Consider the following 14633-nt stretch of genomic DNA (forward strand, 5'->3'; position numbering starts at 1 on the left):
TATATATATATATATAAATATATTTATATATATATATATATATATATAAAATCCTGTTAAAAAACGCTCAGAAAGCCTTGGACAGGAGGCAGAAAGGTTGTTGGTGTTGACACTGAGCAATTCACTGGGTGTCAGTACCTATACTTCTTTGGATCTCCACCCTCTTCCACATGGTAGGGGTGGGTGTGTGTTTGTGTGTTTTTTAAAAACTGTAAAATAGTTTTTAATCATTAGAGTGATGACACTAAGATCATCCTTTCATTAAAGAATAAACTTCACTCTATTAACAAGAAATTCAGTGTACTAACATTTCTTCAATGATCTACAAATACCGAAAGCTTTCTAGCCAACTTTCACTCAACAAAAAAATTAAACAAAATTCTTCTTTTCTAAACATTCCAGTTTATCCTATTATTTTTATTCTAGGAAAGGCAGACACTGACATCATTTCTTGTATAGTAAAACTACTATTTGGTGGGAAATATAATCTCTTCCTACTTGCTCTTCATTGATATAAAACACTATTAATGACCCAAATTTTGTCATCTTACATTTTCTTATAAATTATCAGAAAAGAGCATTTTCTTTTAGGCCGTGATGAAGACACAGTTGTCTAATATATAATAACATCTGTATCAAACTCAAATTTAGGTGTACTGACAGAAATACAATTATGTACATAAGAATATGCACAAATACAGGTCTAATTTGGATCCATTCAATAATTCTAAAGAAAGGATAAAAATCAAATAAGGGATAAAACATTCATCTGTTCCCCATTTCCACGCTTCATAAGCCAGAGCTAGGAGTATAAAGACTTGGACTTCACAGTCAGATAATCTTGAGTATGGCTAGCTATCTAATTCATAATTCATATTTCATCTATAAATATTTTTATAGTTCATTCATCTATAAAAATAGGCTAGTACTTTCTACTTTATAGGATGGTAAGAATGGACACAGATAATATGGAAAACCCCTTCAGAGTGCCTCTCACATATTCTACAAATAAATAGTAAATATTTTACACATATATTTTATAAGACACATAAATGTATTTTCTTCCTTCTTCAAGTCCTTTGGTACCTCCTTACCCCAAGAGATGATTACAGTAGCTTCTAAGTGATAATCTCCATTCCACACTAATGTCTATCCATACACTTATTCAGAAGCATGCTTTGAGCCTTTCACTCTCCGAATCCAAATTCTTCAATGGCACTCCACAGTTTACTCTCAGAATGTAATTCTTTAGGTTGGCATTAACCTCCCTGTCTCTCCTCACCTTCTCTCCCCAACACAGACAGACAGACAGACAGACACACACACACACACACACACACACACCACCATCTGGCTCCAAACTTCTTTGCCTTTCTCTGTATCCTAGAAGACGCATTCATGGCCCAGCTCCCAGCAGTTGGGTACTTCCTTGCCTCTCGTGCTTGCCCAGAGACCCCTTATTTTAAAATGCTCCTCCTCTCTTCCTCTCCATGCAGGTCAAATATGATCCTGGGCAGAATAGTATCTCTCCTCCAAATCTCTTAATTCCCTACAGCATGAACCATAAACTTCCTCGTGACCCTCTTCTTTTAGTGTCTCAAATGATTATACCAAATCATGACCCTTGGCCTCATTATTTTAACCTCTACTCCATGCACTTCCACATCATCATCAATCATTAGTAGCCTGTTAATTATAGACAAGTGAGCCTGTACTATAAAGTCTCCTACTGAAAATCACAGATTTAAATCCTGTAACTTGTTCACAGTTCATCCTCACCATAAATATGAAGTCTAACTGGAAAGGAGCGGGTGAGGAAGGGTGGGGATCCCTCTTGGGTCTGTGAAGTGCCCAGAAAAATGTAGAGGAGTAAAGAGGAGAATACAATCCCATCATGATTTCACCATCTTTACTAAGTACAAAGAGTAAAAGAGCCAGAACCTTTCAATGAAAACAGTATTTGAGATCATTTAAACGCAAATAATTTCCAACAGATCACAGAAAATCTCTGGCACAGCTTTAGAAGTGAAGCAAAAAGAAACATACTCAAATCGATCCTTGAGTAAACTCCATTAAGAGCATCAGAATGGCTGTCTTGATGGGCTTTAAACCTGACAGAACAGCTGACTGGACACTGGGCAACTCCACTGAGAGAAAATCAGACCCTCTGCTCCACATCATGGACTCAAGAGCTCCACAGTGCCACCTACCCTAGGTTCAGAATGGTTCTTAGCAAGGGCAGGTTATTAATTGATGAACACATGATATAGGTGGCAATTAAAAGAGCAGCTTAAGACTTACAGAAAGTAATGCTGCCATCTAACCAATGTAAGGGTTAAGTAACAGCAAATAACTATAAATGGATGAAAACAGCATAAATGGATGAAAACAGCAGCCAAGATAACTCTAAGCTCAAAACAAACCTTAACCTAAGGGCAATGATGCCATCATTCAAAAGAGACATGGTGCTTGGCTAACATAGGGAAAGGGGGTAAAGAGTCCACTGGCTAAGCAGAAAGAAACCTACAGATTCTGGGTAAGATTCGGTGGGAGAAATATACACAGAAGAAAACGGTATTTGTTATCTTTAACGGCACTATGTTAACTGAGCTTCCTTGAGGAGTCCTGATTCCTCAAGGCACGAAGAAACAAAAAAAGTGTGGGTGCTCTACTTTCTGCTCTACTGTTTATATATATATATGATTCAGTGACTTATTTCTCAGATTTAATAAAATCTAGTTAGCCCTTTAGAAATGTGGATTTTGCAGCTAACACAATGAATGGTAATATACTGAGCAATTAACAGCAGGAAAAAGGGCAACACTAATCATTTCTTCATCAAAATGATAGACCCATCTGAGTATTTCACTGTTTTTGTAAGCCAGATATAAACTACCAGACAAAATGAATATTGTCATTCCAGCAACACCTACATTTGAATAAAACTATTTAGAACTATTTTAAGAAGACGCTTTGCAGTAATATAAATGCATAAATGCAGATATTGTATGATTAATAACATGAAGCCCAACTCTGAATTTATTTTATATGTATTACTGACTTTGCTGTATAACAAATAACACAGCAATAAAAATTAGTATCTAGTTGAAATTTAATTCTTAATTTAGCATTCAAAAATGCCCCTTTCGGGACGCCTGGGTGGCTCAGTTGGTTGGACGACTGCCTTCGGCTCAGGTCATGATCCCGGAGTCCCGGGATCGAGTCCCACATCAGGCTCCCAGCTCCATGGGGAGTCTGCTTCGCTCTCTGACCTCTTCGCTCATGCTCTCTCTCACTGTCTCTCTCTCAAATAAATAAAATCTTTAAAAAAAGAAAAAAAAAATGCCCCTTTCAATGAAAGTGAAGCCCATTCAAAGCACAATCTGTAATATATGCGCTTCCTAGATTCTGAAAGAAATTTTACACCAAATGATTATATATATTCATACACTTTGTACTATATTTAAGGATAATCCAACTTATTAACATGACAGTGTATTTTTAACATTTGCTGCAACTTAGTCATTAGAGAATATACACTTAAAAAAAAAAACTTTAATTAAAACAAGAATACTAAAAGAGTACTGTAGGTTTTCTAAAGTACTTTAAGCCTGTCTAAATAAAATACTAAGTGAATTAGTACTACAAAAGAGACTTTTATAACTGGTAATTTAAAATATTAATGTTAATACCGAACAGGTCCAAGCTTTTACGTTAATCAGAGACACAATTTAAGACTGATTTGAGTGAGTAAAGTTTTCATGTCAGGTAATTTCTCCCATTTTCCCCTTCTAAGCATAAAAGATGTTTCCCTGCATTCCTCAAGAACAAAACATAATCTGTTCCTCTAGAGATAGATGGTATTAACTGCTTCTTTTGAGAAGAGAACATCTGGCATAATGTGTTTTTGTGGAGTTTGTCCAGTAAGCAGTTAGGAGGGGTGAATAATCACAGATAGTGTGGCTTCTTGTTCTTCATGGCTGGACAGCCCAGTAAATCTTGAGTCTTTTATGTGCATGGAGGCTGGAGGTGGATGGTTAACAATTGGGCTTTCAGTAGTAAATAATTTAACATTTAAAAAAAAAAAAAACAACATTTTTTTAAAATTCCAAATTTGATTCAGAATTATTATTACAAATAGATCCTTCATTGAAGAAGTTATCTTCCTTTTTCTTGTTACAAAATTCTTCTCTTACCTTATTCTCTTCTTAACCTAAATTTGTCAGACTTACACAGAATTTTTCACAAAGCAGATTCGTAACATTGTGACAAGATGACATTTTTTGGTGTTCATGCATAAAAGTCAGAAAGAACCTACTTGATCTTGGTACATAGTCAAACCCACAGGTCTATGGCCAGGACCCTCAGGAGTGATTGGGCAGTACTTAAAATTTATGTAAAGTTAAGAAGGACTTTGTGCCCCCTGCTCCATGTAGTCTTCTCTCTGGTACCCTTTGCCTTTGGTCCACAGAGTTCAGAGGCAGTCATAAAATGAAGTCTAGGGGTGGCTGGGTGGCTCAGTTGGTTAAAGTGTCTGCCTTTGGCTCAGGTCATAATCCCGGGGTCCTGGGATTAAACCAGATGTCGGGTTTCCCTGCTGAGTGGGGAGCCTGCTTCTCCCTCTGCCCCTCTCCCCCACTCATGCTCTCTCTCTAATAAATAAATAAATAAATTTGTTAAAAAAGAAAAAGAAAAAAAATCTGGACAAGTAACACGGTTACAGTCCCTGCAACAGCTATGGGAAGACGAAGTGAAAGGAGCTGAGGGTTCAGCAGGGAAACCAGAGGAGAAAGAAAGGGGTAACTTGCTTCTTCTAGCACCAGATGACTATAGACCCACCTGACCCCAGGGAAAGGCCCAACAGTAAAAATCAACACTGACTCAAAGATGGTAACTAGACTATGAGAAAAGACATCCGGTTAGGTCATACAGCAAATAACAAAGGGTTAGACATAGTTGTGGGACTGGAGGAGGAAGAAGAGGAGGAACGAGGGGGCAGAACTTAAGATTTTTACACTGAACAATGCCAGGGCAACCTGGTGAATACAACTGGGAAGCCAAAGGAATTCAACAGACTTTTACAAAGAATGATATAAATGTGTTCTTACTCTAGAACAAATCAACCCTAAATAACAAATGGAGGAAGGGAAAGTTCAGTGTAGGCCCCACCTGCTGTGGTTACAGGAGACAATGACTGACAGGTTGCTGTGATACAGTCATGGGCCTCGAGCCCAGTGAAGTGGATGGATTCGGATTTTGGTAGTGGCAACTAGACATCCAGAGAGAAACAAATCTTCAATTCAACTGAAGACAGAATACAAAATGCTGGAGTCAAAAGGATCCTTATAGATCACTGGCCTACTGCTCTCATTTTTTAAAAAACAAAACAAAACAGAGTGAAGCAAGAAAAAATAATTGCTTATGGTTTAGAAAGCTATCCATGGGCTTAAGTGTTTTCAGTACACATGATTTTTGCCCATTGTGTTTGGGGAAATTACTGCTGAACAAGGAAAAGACATCAGTGCTTTTCAGACATTTCTATCACTCCTTTCCTCATTCAATAAACATCTAATGAATAGTAAATCCTAGGCACTTGGCTAGATCCTGGTACACTACTGGAAAGCCTCCGAAAATTAATGTGATAGGTAATGGCAACTATTCTGGCAGAATACTGAGACTGACCAACTAACATTATGCACCAGCAGGTACAGAGTTATCATAAAGCTGGAAGAACTGGAATATGGAGACGAGAAATGAGTGGAGAAATACAATCACATTCAAAAGCAGCACTGGCTGAGAAAAACAGAAGTGGGTGAAGGTCAGAAAAGGGGAGAGAGTGGAAATACAAGTGGAGTGATTTACCTGAGCTTTGGGGATTTTCACAGTGCAGAACAAAACACAGGTTAAGTCACTGCACCTTGCAAATGGCCCTCTCTGGGTCACTCTTTGTGTCTCTCAACTCAAATTAAGGAAAAGAGAAATCAGTAAAAGATGTGTACATTACTCTGCCCAAACTGTCTTTGGAAGTCAGGAACAGCTAACAATTTTCATTTAAGAGAACATCACATTATTATGATGTGGTTTTCTTGGGAGGAAAAAGTTAGCTAGAAACACACCCAGCTATTTCAGGATGTCTGACTTCAGTGGGTTTGAGAAAAGGTACAAGTGACAATTGGAAAACTGTGACAAAGAAAAGCAGCTGCTGCAAAGGATAAAACTAATTTTAAAAAAATAGCTCATCAGGGTTTATTGTTAAGTGGTGTTATTTGGAAACTTACGAAATTCCTTCAACAAAAATCTTGGCATTTTAAGGACTACAGAAAGACACTTACATCCGGCTAGAGAGAGTAAAAAATGTAACAAGCTCTATGGAAATCCATTTGCCATTCTCATGTAGAGTTCTGGGGCTGGGCATACCCTGTGAAACAGCAGCTACACTCTTGAACGTGTATCCTAGAGACAGAATACGCACATTAGGGGCATGAACAGGATTCCCAGGAATTTTACCTCTCCAGTTTTATCTCTAATAACACAGTATCTGGAAATAATCTAAAATGGCCAACAAAAGAAAGTAGATAAATTGTATTATTTTCAGAAAATGATGATAAGTGAATTACAAGTATAGGGAAGGATGACTCTGAAACATGATACTAGGCTGAAAAAAAGAGAGGCTGCATAAGAAAACAGTATTTTATTACTTATATAAAATTCAAGAACAAGCAAAAAGTATGTAGGGGATACATAAATATGTGAAAAATACGATGAGGAAAAACAAAGAAGTAATAAACTCAACATCTAGCATTGGGCAGGCAGCGGGGTGGGCAAGGTTAAAGAGAGGCAAGAGACTGGGGCCAGCGACAGCTCTGTCTCCGAAGTCAGTAGTAGGTACTCAGGTATTCATGTTGATATCATTCTTTGCATCTTACCCCACATTATAAATATTCCCTGTATATACAGCATTTTCTGAATACAATGGGGTTGCTTCTATTTTTAAAAAAACTCTTGGAAATTATACTGTATTTTACTAACTACTTTAAAAATGCTTTTTAAGGGGCGCCTGGGTGGCTCAGTGGGTTAAGCCGCTGCCTTCGGCTCGGGTCAGGATCTTAGGGTCCTGGGATCGAGTTCCACATCGGGCTCTCTGCTCAGCGGGGGGCCTGTTTCCCTTCCTCTCTCTCTGCCTGCCTCTCTGCCTACTTGTGATCTCTCTCTGTCAAATAAATAAATAAAATCTTTAAAACAAAATAAATAAAAAATAAAAATGCTTTTTAAGTGTCTGTAACAAGCAGTAGCTATCATGCACTCAAGAATTCAAAATATCACTGAATTAACATGAACAATTCTGAGGTCAGTATTTTCATCCTTAGCTTCTATCTGAGGAAACAGAGATTCAATGTTCTGTGGGTGACCCAATGTGACAGCAAGCCAAGGTTCCCCACTCTGGAAACCACAGTGGGTCTGTAGGGTAGAACTATCTAAAATATAAGGGCAAAAACAGATTTCTAACACAAAACAACAAATTTGTTATACTGATTTACTATTCTAGCTCATCCTCTTGTCCACAATGCATCCCTAGATCATATTCTAATGGCATACCCCAATTTTATGGCGTATGGACTTTATTATCTTATAGTCACAATTTACCCTTCAACTCTACAAATTCTAAAACTGGCAAGAGCTACCACTTATTTATGCAAAGTCTCAACTTGGCTGTACTTCCTTTAATAACTTGAATTTCTCTAAGACTGGGAGCTGAAGCAAAGTTCGCTATTGGTAGGCTGCAACTTCATGCTCTTATCTCATTACCCTCAGGGATTCCTTTACAGGCAAGCCAACAGGCTGGCCAGGCCCCACAGAAATTACTCACTTCCACCCTCTCTTTCCTCATCTTTCTTCCAGCCATACTTCAAATCTAATTTTAAACTTATGCAGGAAACCTGATTGATACCACCTGGTTTTCTCTACTCCTTAACTCTGGGCCTCTGCAGCACACAGAACAACACGACTCATCTACATAATTATTTGTCAACTTTTTCTTTTGTTGTTGTTTTCATTTGCACGTGTCTCTAGCCTACAAGACACTGAGAAGAGTTTACAAATTTCTTTCTTCTGAGCTATGCCCTGACTCATTCTTCTTTGCCCAAAGCCTCGCCAGCTGTGCTCTGTTAACAGTAGTCACTTAGTAAATGCTGATGGACTTACTACAGGAGAACAATGCGCCTCTGGTATTTCTCAATATCCCAGGGAATCCTCCACATCTATATACATGCTGGAGATGATACCAGGTACCGCTAGAGGCTTGGGGTCTTCCTGAGGGCGCCTGGGACAAGAAAAACACAGAGAGAGACCAAAGACAGTCAGGAGAAACACAGAGAGAGGAAACATGGAAATAAACAAGGAGTAAAGTGTAAGAGGAAGGACAGAGTCAGGAGTTACAGAGAGATTAAGCAGCCAGAGACACTCAAGAGACAGGGAAGAGGATGGACCTCTCACTTTGGCCTGGAAACATTTATCATGTAACAGGTGCCGTCATTTTACTATGTTTATGAGATAATATCCATTTCAGAGTTATTTCTAAGATTTTTCTGACCTTATTTTATCACCTACTAAAATTTGTCTTTATAGTCTTATCTTTGGAGATATATATATACACATAGACACAATCCTCAAAACAACACAGCTGTAAATTAAAAAAAAAAAAAAAAATACTTTTCCCAATTCTCCAACTTACAAAATGGTTACTTCAGAGGAGTAATGTGATTTGTTCAAGGTTGTAAAGTAAAAACATGAGAACTGGGGCCTTGAATCTCTGAATTCCAAAATCCAGTGCTTTTTCTGACATCCCATGTTCTCTATTAGAAATGAATCCTATATAAATCATAGAAATCCAAACTACACATTCAAAGTAAAATTTTCTATCTTTTGAGATACTGAACTACTGAGGTTACTCACTAGGAAACTAGCTCAGAGCTTCCTTTATTTTAAGAATCTATCAGAAAAAATAAGTCCTAATGAAAATATACCAGAATGATTAAAAAATTTCAAACAAATGAAATTAAGTGACTGTGACCTAACAGAATTTTAATATTTTAGGAGCTCGAGTTAGTTCATTGCTTTAACAATTTGGTAATTTCAAAGTCTTAATGATTCAACACATTTCAGCTGAAAGGTTTAAAAACCTCCACATTTCAATGAATTCTTTAAATCTAAATCTAATACTAGTAAACTTGTCTCAAACTTAACCTGTCATAATGCCTCATCTAAAGTATATACTGCATGCAATCCGATTTCAAGGTACTACGGTAGAAATGATTTAATGCATCTCTCCTTCTAAGCCTTAGTATTTTTCTCTTGAGGTATACTAAATAATCATGCCCTTTTGAAAGCAATGTAATTGCCAGAAAATCTCCTTTGATACAAGGGTAAGCATGTTATTGGATTTCACAGCAAGACAAGATAATAAGAATACAAAAAAAATTTCTATTTAGTTGTGCACTGGTATACTGTTGTATGTTCAGTAATTTTTAAACCACAAATTTTCAAATAAAACCTGAAGTATAGTACTGCTCTGCCCTCTAGTGACTAGCTAGGTTTTGCTAACTACATGCTTTTATTTATTTAAACTGCTTTCTGAGCAATACTTAGAATTTTTTTTTTTAATATAATGGCTGCTCTGTCATCATCTGGAGAGTGATGAAGAGTACCAGTCAAGTTTTCAGATACATCTTTTGATGTGAACACAAACAACATAGGAAAGAGATACGATTTATTTACATAGGGATGGTATGCCTAAGTCTCACAAAAGAAAAAAGAAAAAAACTATTCCAGTCCTTATTCATATTTTTATGCAATTTACTTTGAAAGGTCAAGGAATTCCATTCATGTTTTTAAAAAAACTTCATAAATTTCACAGCTATAAATCCTAAATTGGTTAATTCCATTATTTTGGAAACTGAGCTATCACGGTGAGTGGTACTATATATACACCACACATAGATGAACAATTCTCTACTAACAGAGCAAAACTATGCTTAACACAAAGCTATACTGTTCATCATTTACCCTTAATTATTCAAGTGGCACTTTAGGATTTTTCTGAACCTCAGTGTTGCCACTAGGAAATTAACTGTGACTTTATATACGGAAAAATTAAACAAGGATCCAGTTAAAACCAGAGTTATTTATTATACAGAGATGCACCCTAGTATTTCAACGAAAGGAGTTCGTTTCCCTCTTAAACTGCCAAACTTGCTACAAAGAACTGATGCATTTCTAGAAGAGCATTTCTACTCTAGTCCCAAACATACTAGTTGTGTCTACACACACCTATGTAAAAAATAAACATCACATCTGTAAAATGGTATGTAAAAGATACCTGAATATGTGAGGCTAATCCATGGACAGTATGGTGGTGTGGTTAGAACAAACCCTGCAGCCAGACTAGAAGTTTGAGTTCTTGCTCTGCAACCTACTGGCAGTTATGATCTTAGGCAGATCATTAACCTCTCTGTGCTTCAGGCTCCTCACTTACAAATTGTGAATAAAAAAGACACCTACCAATAGTAGTGTTTTGTATCTTGATAGGTATTGGGTGTACGCATTTATCAAAATTCAGAGAATGTACATTTAAGATCTGTGCATTTAACCGAATGTTAATTTCAGATCAAAAAAGTTGTACATAGGGTGCTCGGGTGGCTCAGTGGGTTGAGCCTCTGCCTTCGACTTGGGTCATGATCCCAGGTCCTGGAATCGAGCCCCACATCTGGCTCTCTGCTCATCGGGGAGCCTGTTTCCTCCCTCTCTCTGCCTGCCTCTCTGCCTACTTCTGATGTCTGTCAGATCTCTCTGTTAAATAAATAAATAAAATCTTTTTTTAAAAAGTAGTACATAAATAGTGAACTACAGTCAATAATAGACATCCTGAAGTACTTATGATAGAGGTAGTAATGTTATTTAATTTACTTGCTAATGAGTCAAAAATAAATTGATGATGGACAAGTTATAGGTCTGTAATAACATAATAAAATGTTAGTGGTAAATCTAGGTGGTGAGTATGTGAATGTACAATGATATTTAAAAGGTTCTTAACAAAATGTTGAGGGTATTCCACCTCTCATAGAGCTGATGTGAAGGATTAACCAAGTATGTAACAGTATTAAAAGCACAGGAAAGTACCTTACAAGCAACAACGGCAAATAGCAACATATTAAGCAAATAAAAGTGATCTCTCTTCTTCCTTAGTTGGAGGGGAAAATGTAAGAAAATAATGAGGTATTGAGCTCCCAAACCAGAGTGAGTAGTTGCTGTTAAAAGTGTTGAAGTTCAACTTTCAAATAATCCGTATAACTGCATGGGCCACATAAAGAACATAGTCTTAAAAGAAAAAGCTGATTAGAATCCTGCTCTGTTTTTATTTAGTAAGCCAAAAAGTTCTGACAAATTAAATATTCTGAGTCTCAGTTCCTTCATATACAAAATGGGAATAATAAGACCTACACATTTAAGAGTCACTATGAAGACTAGAAAAAATACACTCCTACACATGTACACAACAGAGAGAAAAAATGCAAATGATGACAATTGCAGTTTTCATCATTATAATCATTACTGCTAACTTATGGTGAATCTTGTATCCCCTTATAACTATTTTCTGCTGATGGAAACAAAAGTGGCCACGTATCAGATTCTCTAGAAATTTCACATACAAGTGGCCTCCTACACCAAAGAGTTTTTGACAGGATCTTTAGTAAACCAGTGGGCCCTATAGAAAGCCTCACTGTACTTCGTGTAAAAGAAGAGCTGGCAATGACAGGCAATTCATTATTTATCCTTCTGCAGTGCCAATTATAATATAAGTCTTATGGCAGAGGCATTTTCAAAGTAGTTTGCTGATGATATTTTAAACAAAGTCATTTCAGTGCATTTGAGAAAATGGTATTAGCACCTGGATAAGTTTTTATTTGAAACAGTCTGAGGTAAAATATCTAAAGAAAATAATATTAAAACTACATTTATAGAAGATGAGTTCTATGCTCCCAGGGAGTGGCTCTCTAAGCCATTATACATTACTCCACAAAAACAGTGGCCTAACACAGTTTCAGCAAAAAAGAAAATCAAGAATGTGGCAATAAAACATGGAATACTGCTAATGCTATACAAAGTGGCTTCTGACTTGATCACTGCACAAAAAATGCTTTCTCCAAAGGACCCTCAAATCTCCTAACCCAAACACTATTTGGGGGCATTTAGAGTTCTCTATATTTTTCCACATTTTTGTTGAAAATTCTTCCCCATCTTCTTTGGTACTGTACTCTATTGCTCCCCCCCTCGCCCCCTCCCCCCCGCCCAAAGATCTGATTATTTTTCCTTCCTTTAGACTTCTCTTAAAAAAGAATAGGTAGGTGTTTTCCAAAGTTCTGTCTCTGCCATATTTTCCACTTTCACCAATATTCGAACATTAAACTCTACTTCTCTTTCCTGAGTTCTACTTATCTTTAGCCTGAATCTCTGCCAAACCCTTATCAATCTGTAACTATAGCCTATACATAATCACGTGGATGTCCTCTTTGCATTACAAATCTAATCCATCCTAAACTCTATCTCCCCCCAAATCAGTTTCTACTACTCTCTACTTCTGGTAGCTGTACTATCTGAACACCCATGCTTAAACTTAAAACCTAGTCTTGACTTCCTTTTCAACACCCTCACTTCTTCCTTTCCTCTTATGATCCCTCCACAGTCCCAGTACTAGGTCAGTCTGTTGCCAAAGCCTACAGATTAGTAATTTGGTTCAAGTGACAGGGCAGAATGTGTATTCTTTGAGAAACACAGTGAAAGCTAAATTTACAATCACTAAAGACATGCAGACACACATACAGAAGCCAAACAGTAGCAGGTATCGAGTGTTTGTGAAAATCTTCATTGAAGGAATCCTTAAAACTGAGTATCAGTTTTTGCCCTGCAAATTGGAAAAAAGACTTACTTGATTTTATGAGTTGAATATCTGAATCTAAAATATTCTAAACTACATCCAGACACGGTATAACCTTCATCATGTCTCTCATGGTGGTCTCATGGTGGTTCCATCCAGAAGAACAATTTCTTCTTAACTAGGATTTGCCAAAGTCCCTTAAATCGATCCAATACCTACCTCCTCTTTTCCCCTCCAATCCATCCCTCTAATTGCATCTGCTCAAAATTTTCCAGTGGCTCATTTGCCTTTAAGGAGGAAATAAATAAACTCACTCTGATATTCAAGGCCCTCTTACATCTGGCTTTTTCTAGGTTTCCCATTCTACCTTTATATACACATGCCATCCAACTGGCAAAAGAGATCTAATTCCGTTTTTCCAGACTTCTGTATTTTTCCCTCTGGGTAGTCTTCCTTGATATTCTTACCTGAGATTTAAAACCTTCCTCAATTCTTAATGAAGCTTATCCCTCTTTCCTGCTTAGAGTTCCCCTTCTATTATCATAGTGTGACTATGACACTAACACACTGACTTGCACGCTGTAGTTACAGTAAATATTTACTAAACAAACAGAGGAACAGAAAATGCATTACTTTACCTTTAAACAAAACATTTTTCCAGTAAAATTACTGAAGGCAGTTCAGGTTCTAAAAAGAAATAAAACAGAGCTGAAGAAAGAGCGCAAACACTCTCATAGGTGGGCCAGAAAGGCTTAGAATTTCAATATACACTAATAATTTTAAAAGTATATAAGCATTCTATAAGATCCATGGTTGTTATGGTTAGAATGCACACATATTAAACTAGGAAAAGAAAAATTGCTATAAAAAGACCACAAACACCTAAGATATATATGCTGACAGAGCAAATTTTAGAAAGAATCAAGGTATTTTCATAGATGATTATCCTCAAAACAAGTTTAGATATATTAATTAGAGATATTCAAAGTTAATATATATGTTAATTATAGTCATATTCAAAATTAATATACCTGATATTAGATAAAAGACCAAGTTGTATTAGTTCATGCTCATGAGCATGAAAATTATCAAGATGTAGAAAAATATTTTCTTCTCTTAGATCAATTGTGAAATGCTAAGCCAGTGATCTAAAAATGAAGAGAAAGTTTGCTTTTCTAACTTATGAATAAAGTAGCAGAGTCAGCTCATGACTGAATTAACCATTTAACTAAAAATTTTAAATTTTTTATCAGGTTAAGATAATCAATTTATGAAAAAGGCTCTCATACTTTAAAAGTCATTAAGAATCCACAATACATTTCCTTGCTTTGTTAAGATAATTACAGTCTAGGAAGAAAATTATGTAAATTATAAAAATTTACTATTATGCTTACATAATTTATTTGTTTGAGGTAGTAATTTTGTTAATACCGAGAGTGTAAAGTGATAATAGTCCTAAAATAACTATAATCCTCCAAATGACAGATAACTTATCTCTTAATACTTTCGTAAGTTTCAGCTTTGATTATGCTTTAATAAAACTGCAAAATTAATTGGGGGAAGTATAAAAATCAAACTTCTATCACATATGATTGTGTAGAAGATATTTTAAAGTATATAACAATGTAAAGAGCAAACCTTATTCTTTCCTAATGATTTAAAGCAAGTCCATCCTATATTCAATAAAGACTTCTGATATAAT

The 14633-nt window shown here is 36.4% G+C and overlaps 1 protein-coding gene across 11 annotated transcripts in view; it reads right to left on the reverse strand.

The window, feature by feature from the left end:
- Nucleotides 1-14633, reverse strand: part of BBX (BBX high mobility group box domain containing) — a 275777-nt gene that overhangs the window by 141988 nt on the left and 119156 nt on the right. For 8 of the 11 annotated variants that reach the window (XM_059392031.1, XM_059392036.1, XM_059392035.1 and 5 more), the window contains exon 4: nucleotides 13570-13618. The exons of 2 other annotated variants lie outside the window; for them this stretch is intronic. In XM_059392031.1, the coding sequence (XP_059248014.1) occupies nucleotides 13570-13584 (15 nt within the window). In that variant the 5' untranslated portion in view covers nucleotides 13585-13618. Of the gene's footprint in view, nucleotides 1-8202; nucleotides 8321-13569; nucleotides 13619-14633 lie in introns of all 11 variants that reach the window. One more of the 11 variants, XM_059392033.1, reaches the window with a different exon arrangement.

This window comes from Mustela nigripes, chromosome 2 (assembly GCF_022355385.1).
Source record: "Mustela nigripes isolate SB6536 chromosome 2, MUSNIG.SB6536, whole genome shotgun sequence".
In the NCBI taxonomy this organism is placed as follows: domain Eukaryota; kingdom Metazoa; phylum Chordata; class Mammalia; order Carnivora; family Mustelidae; genus Mustela; species Mustela nigripes.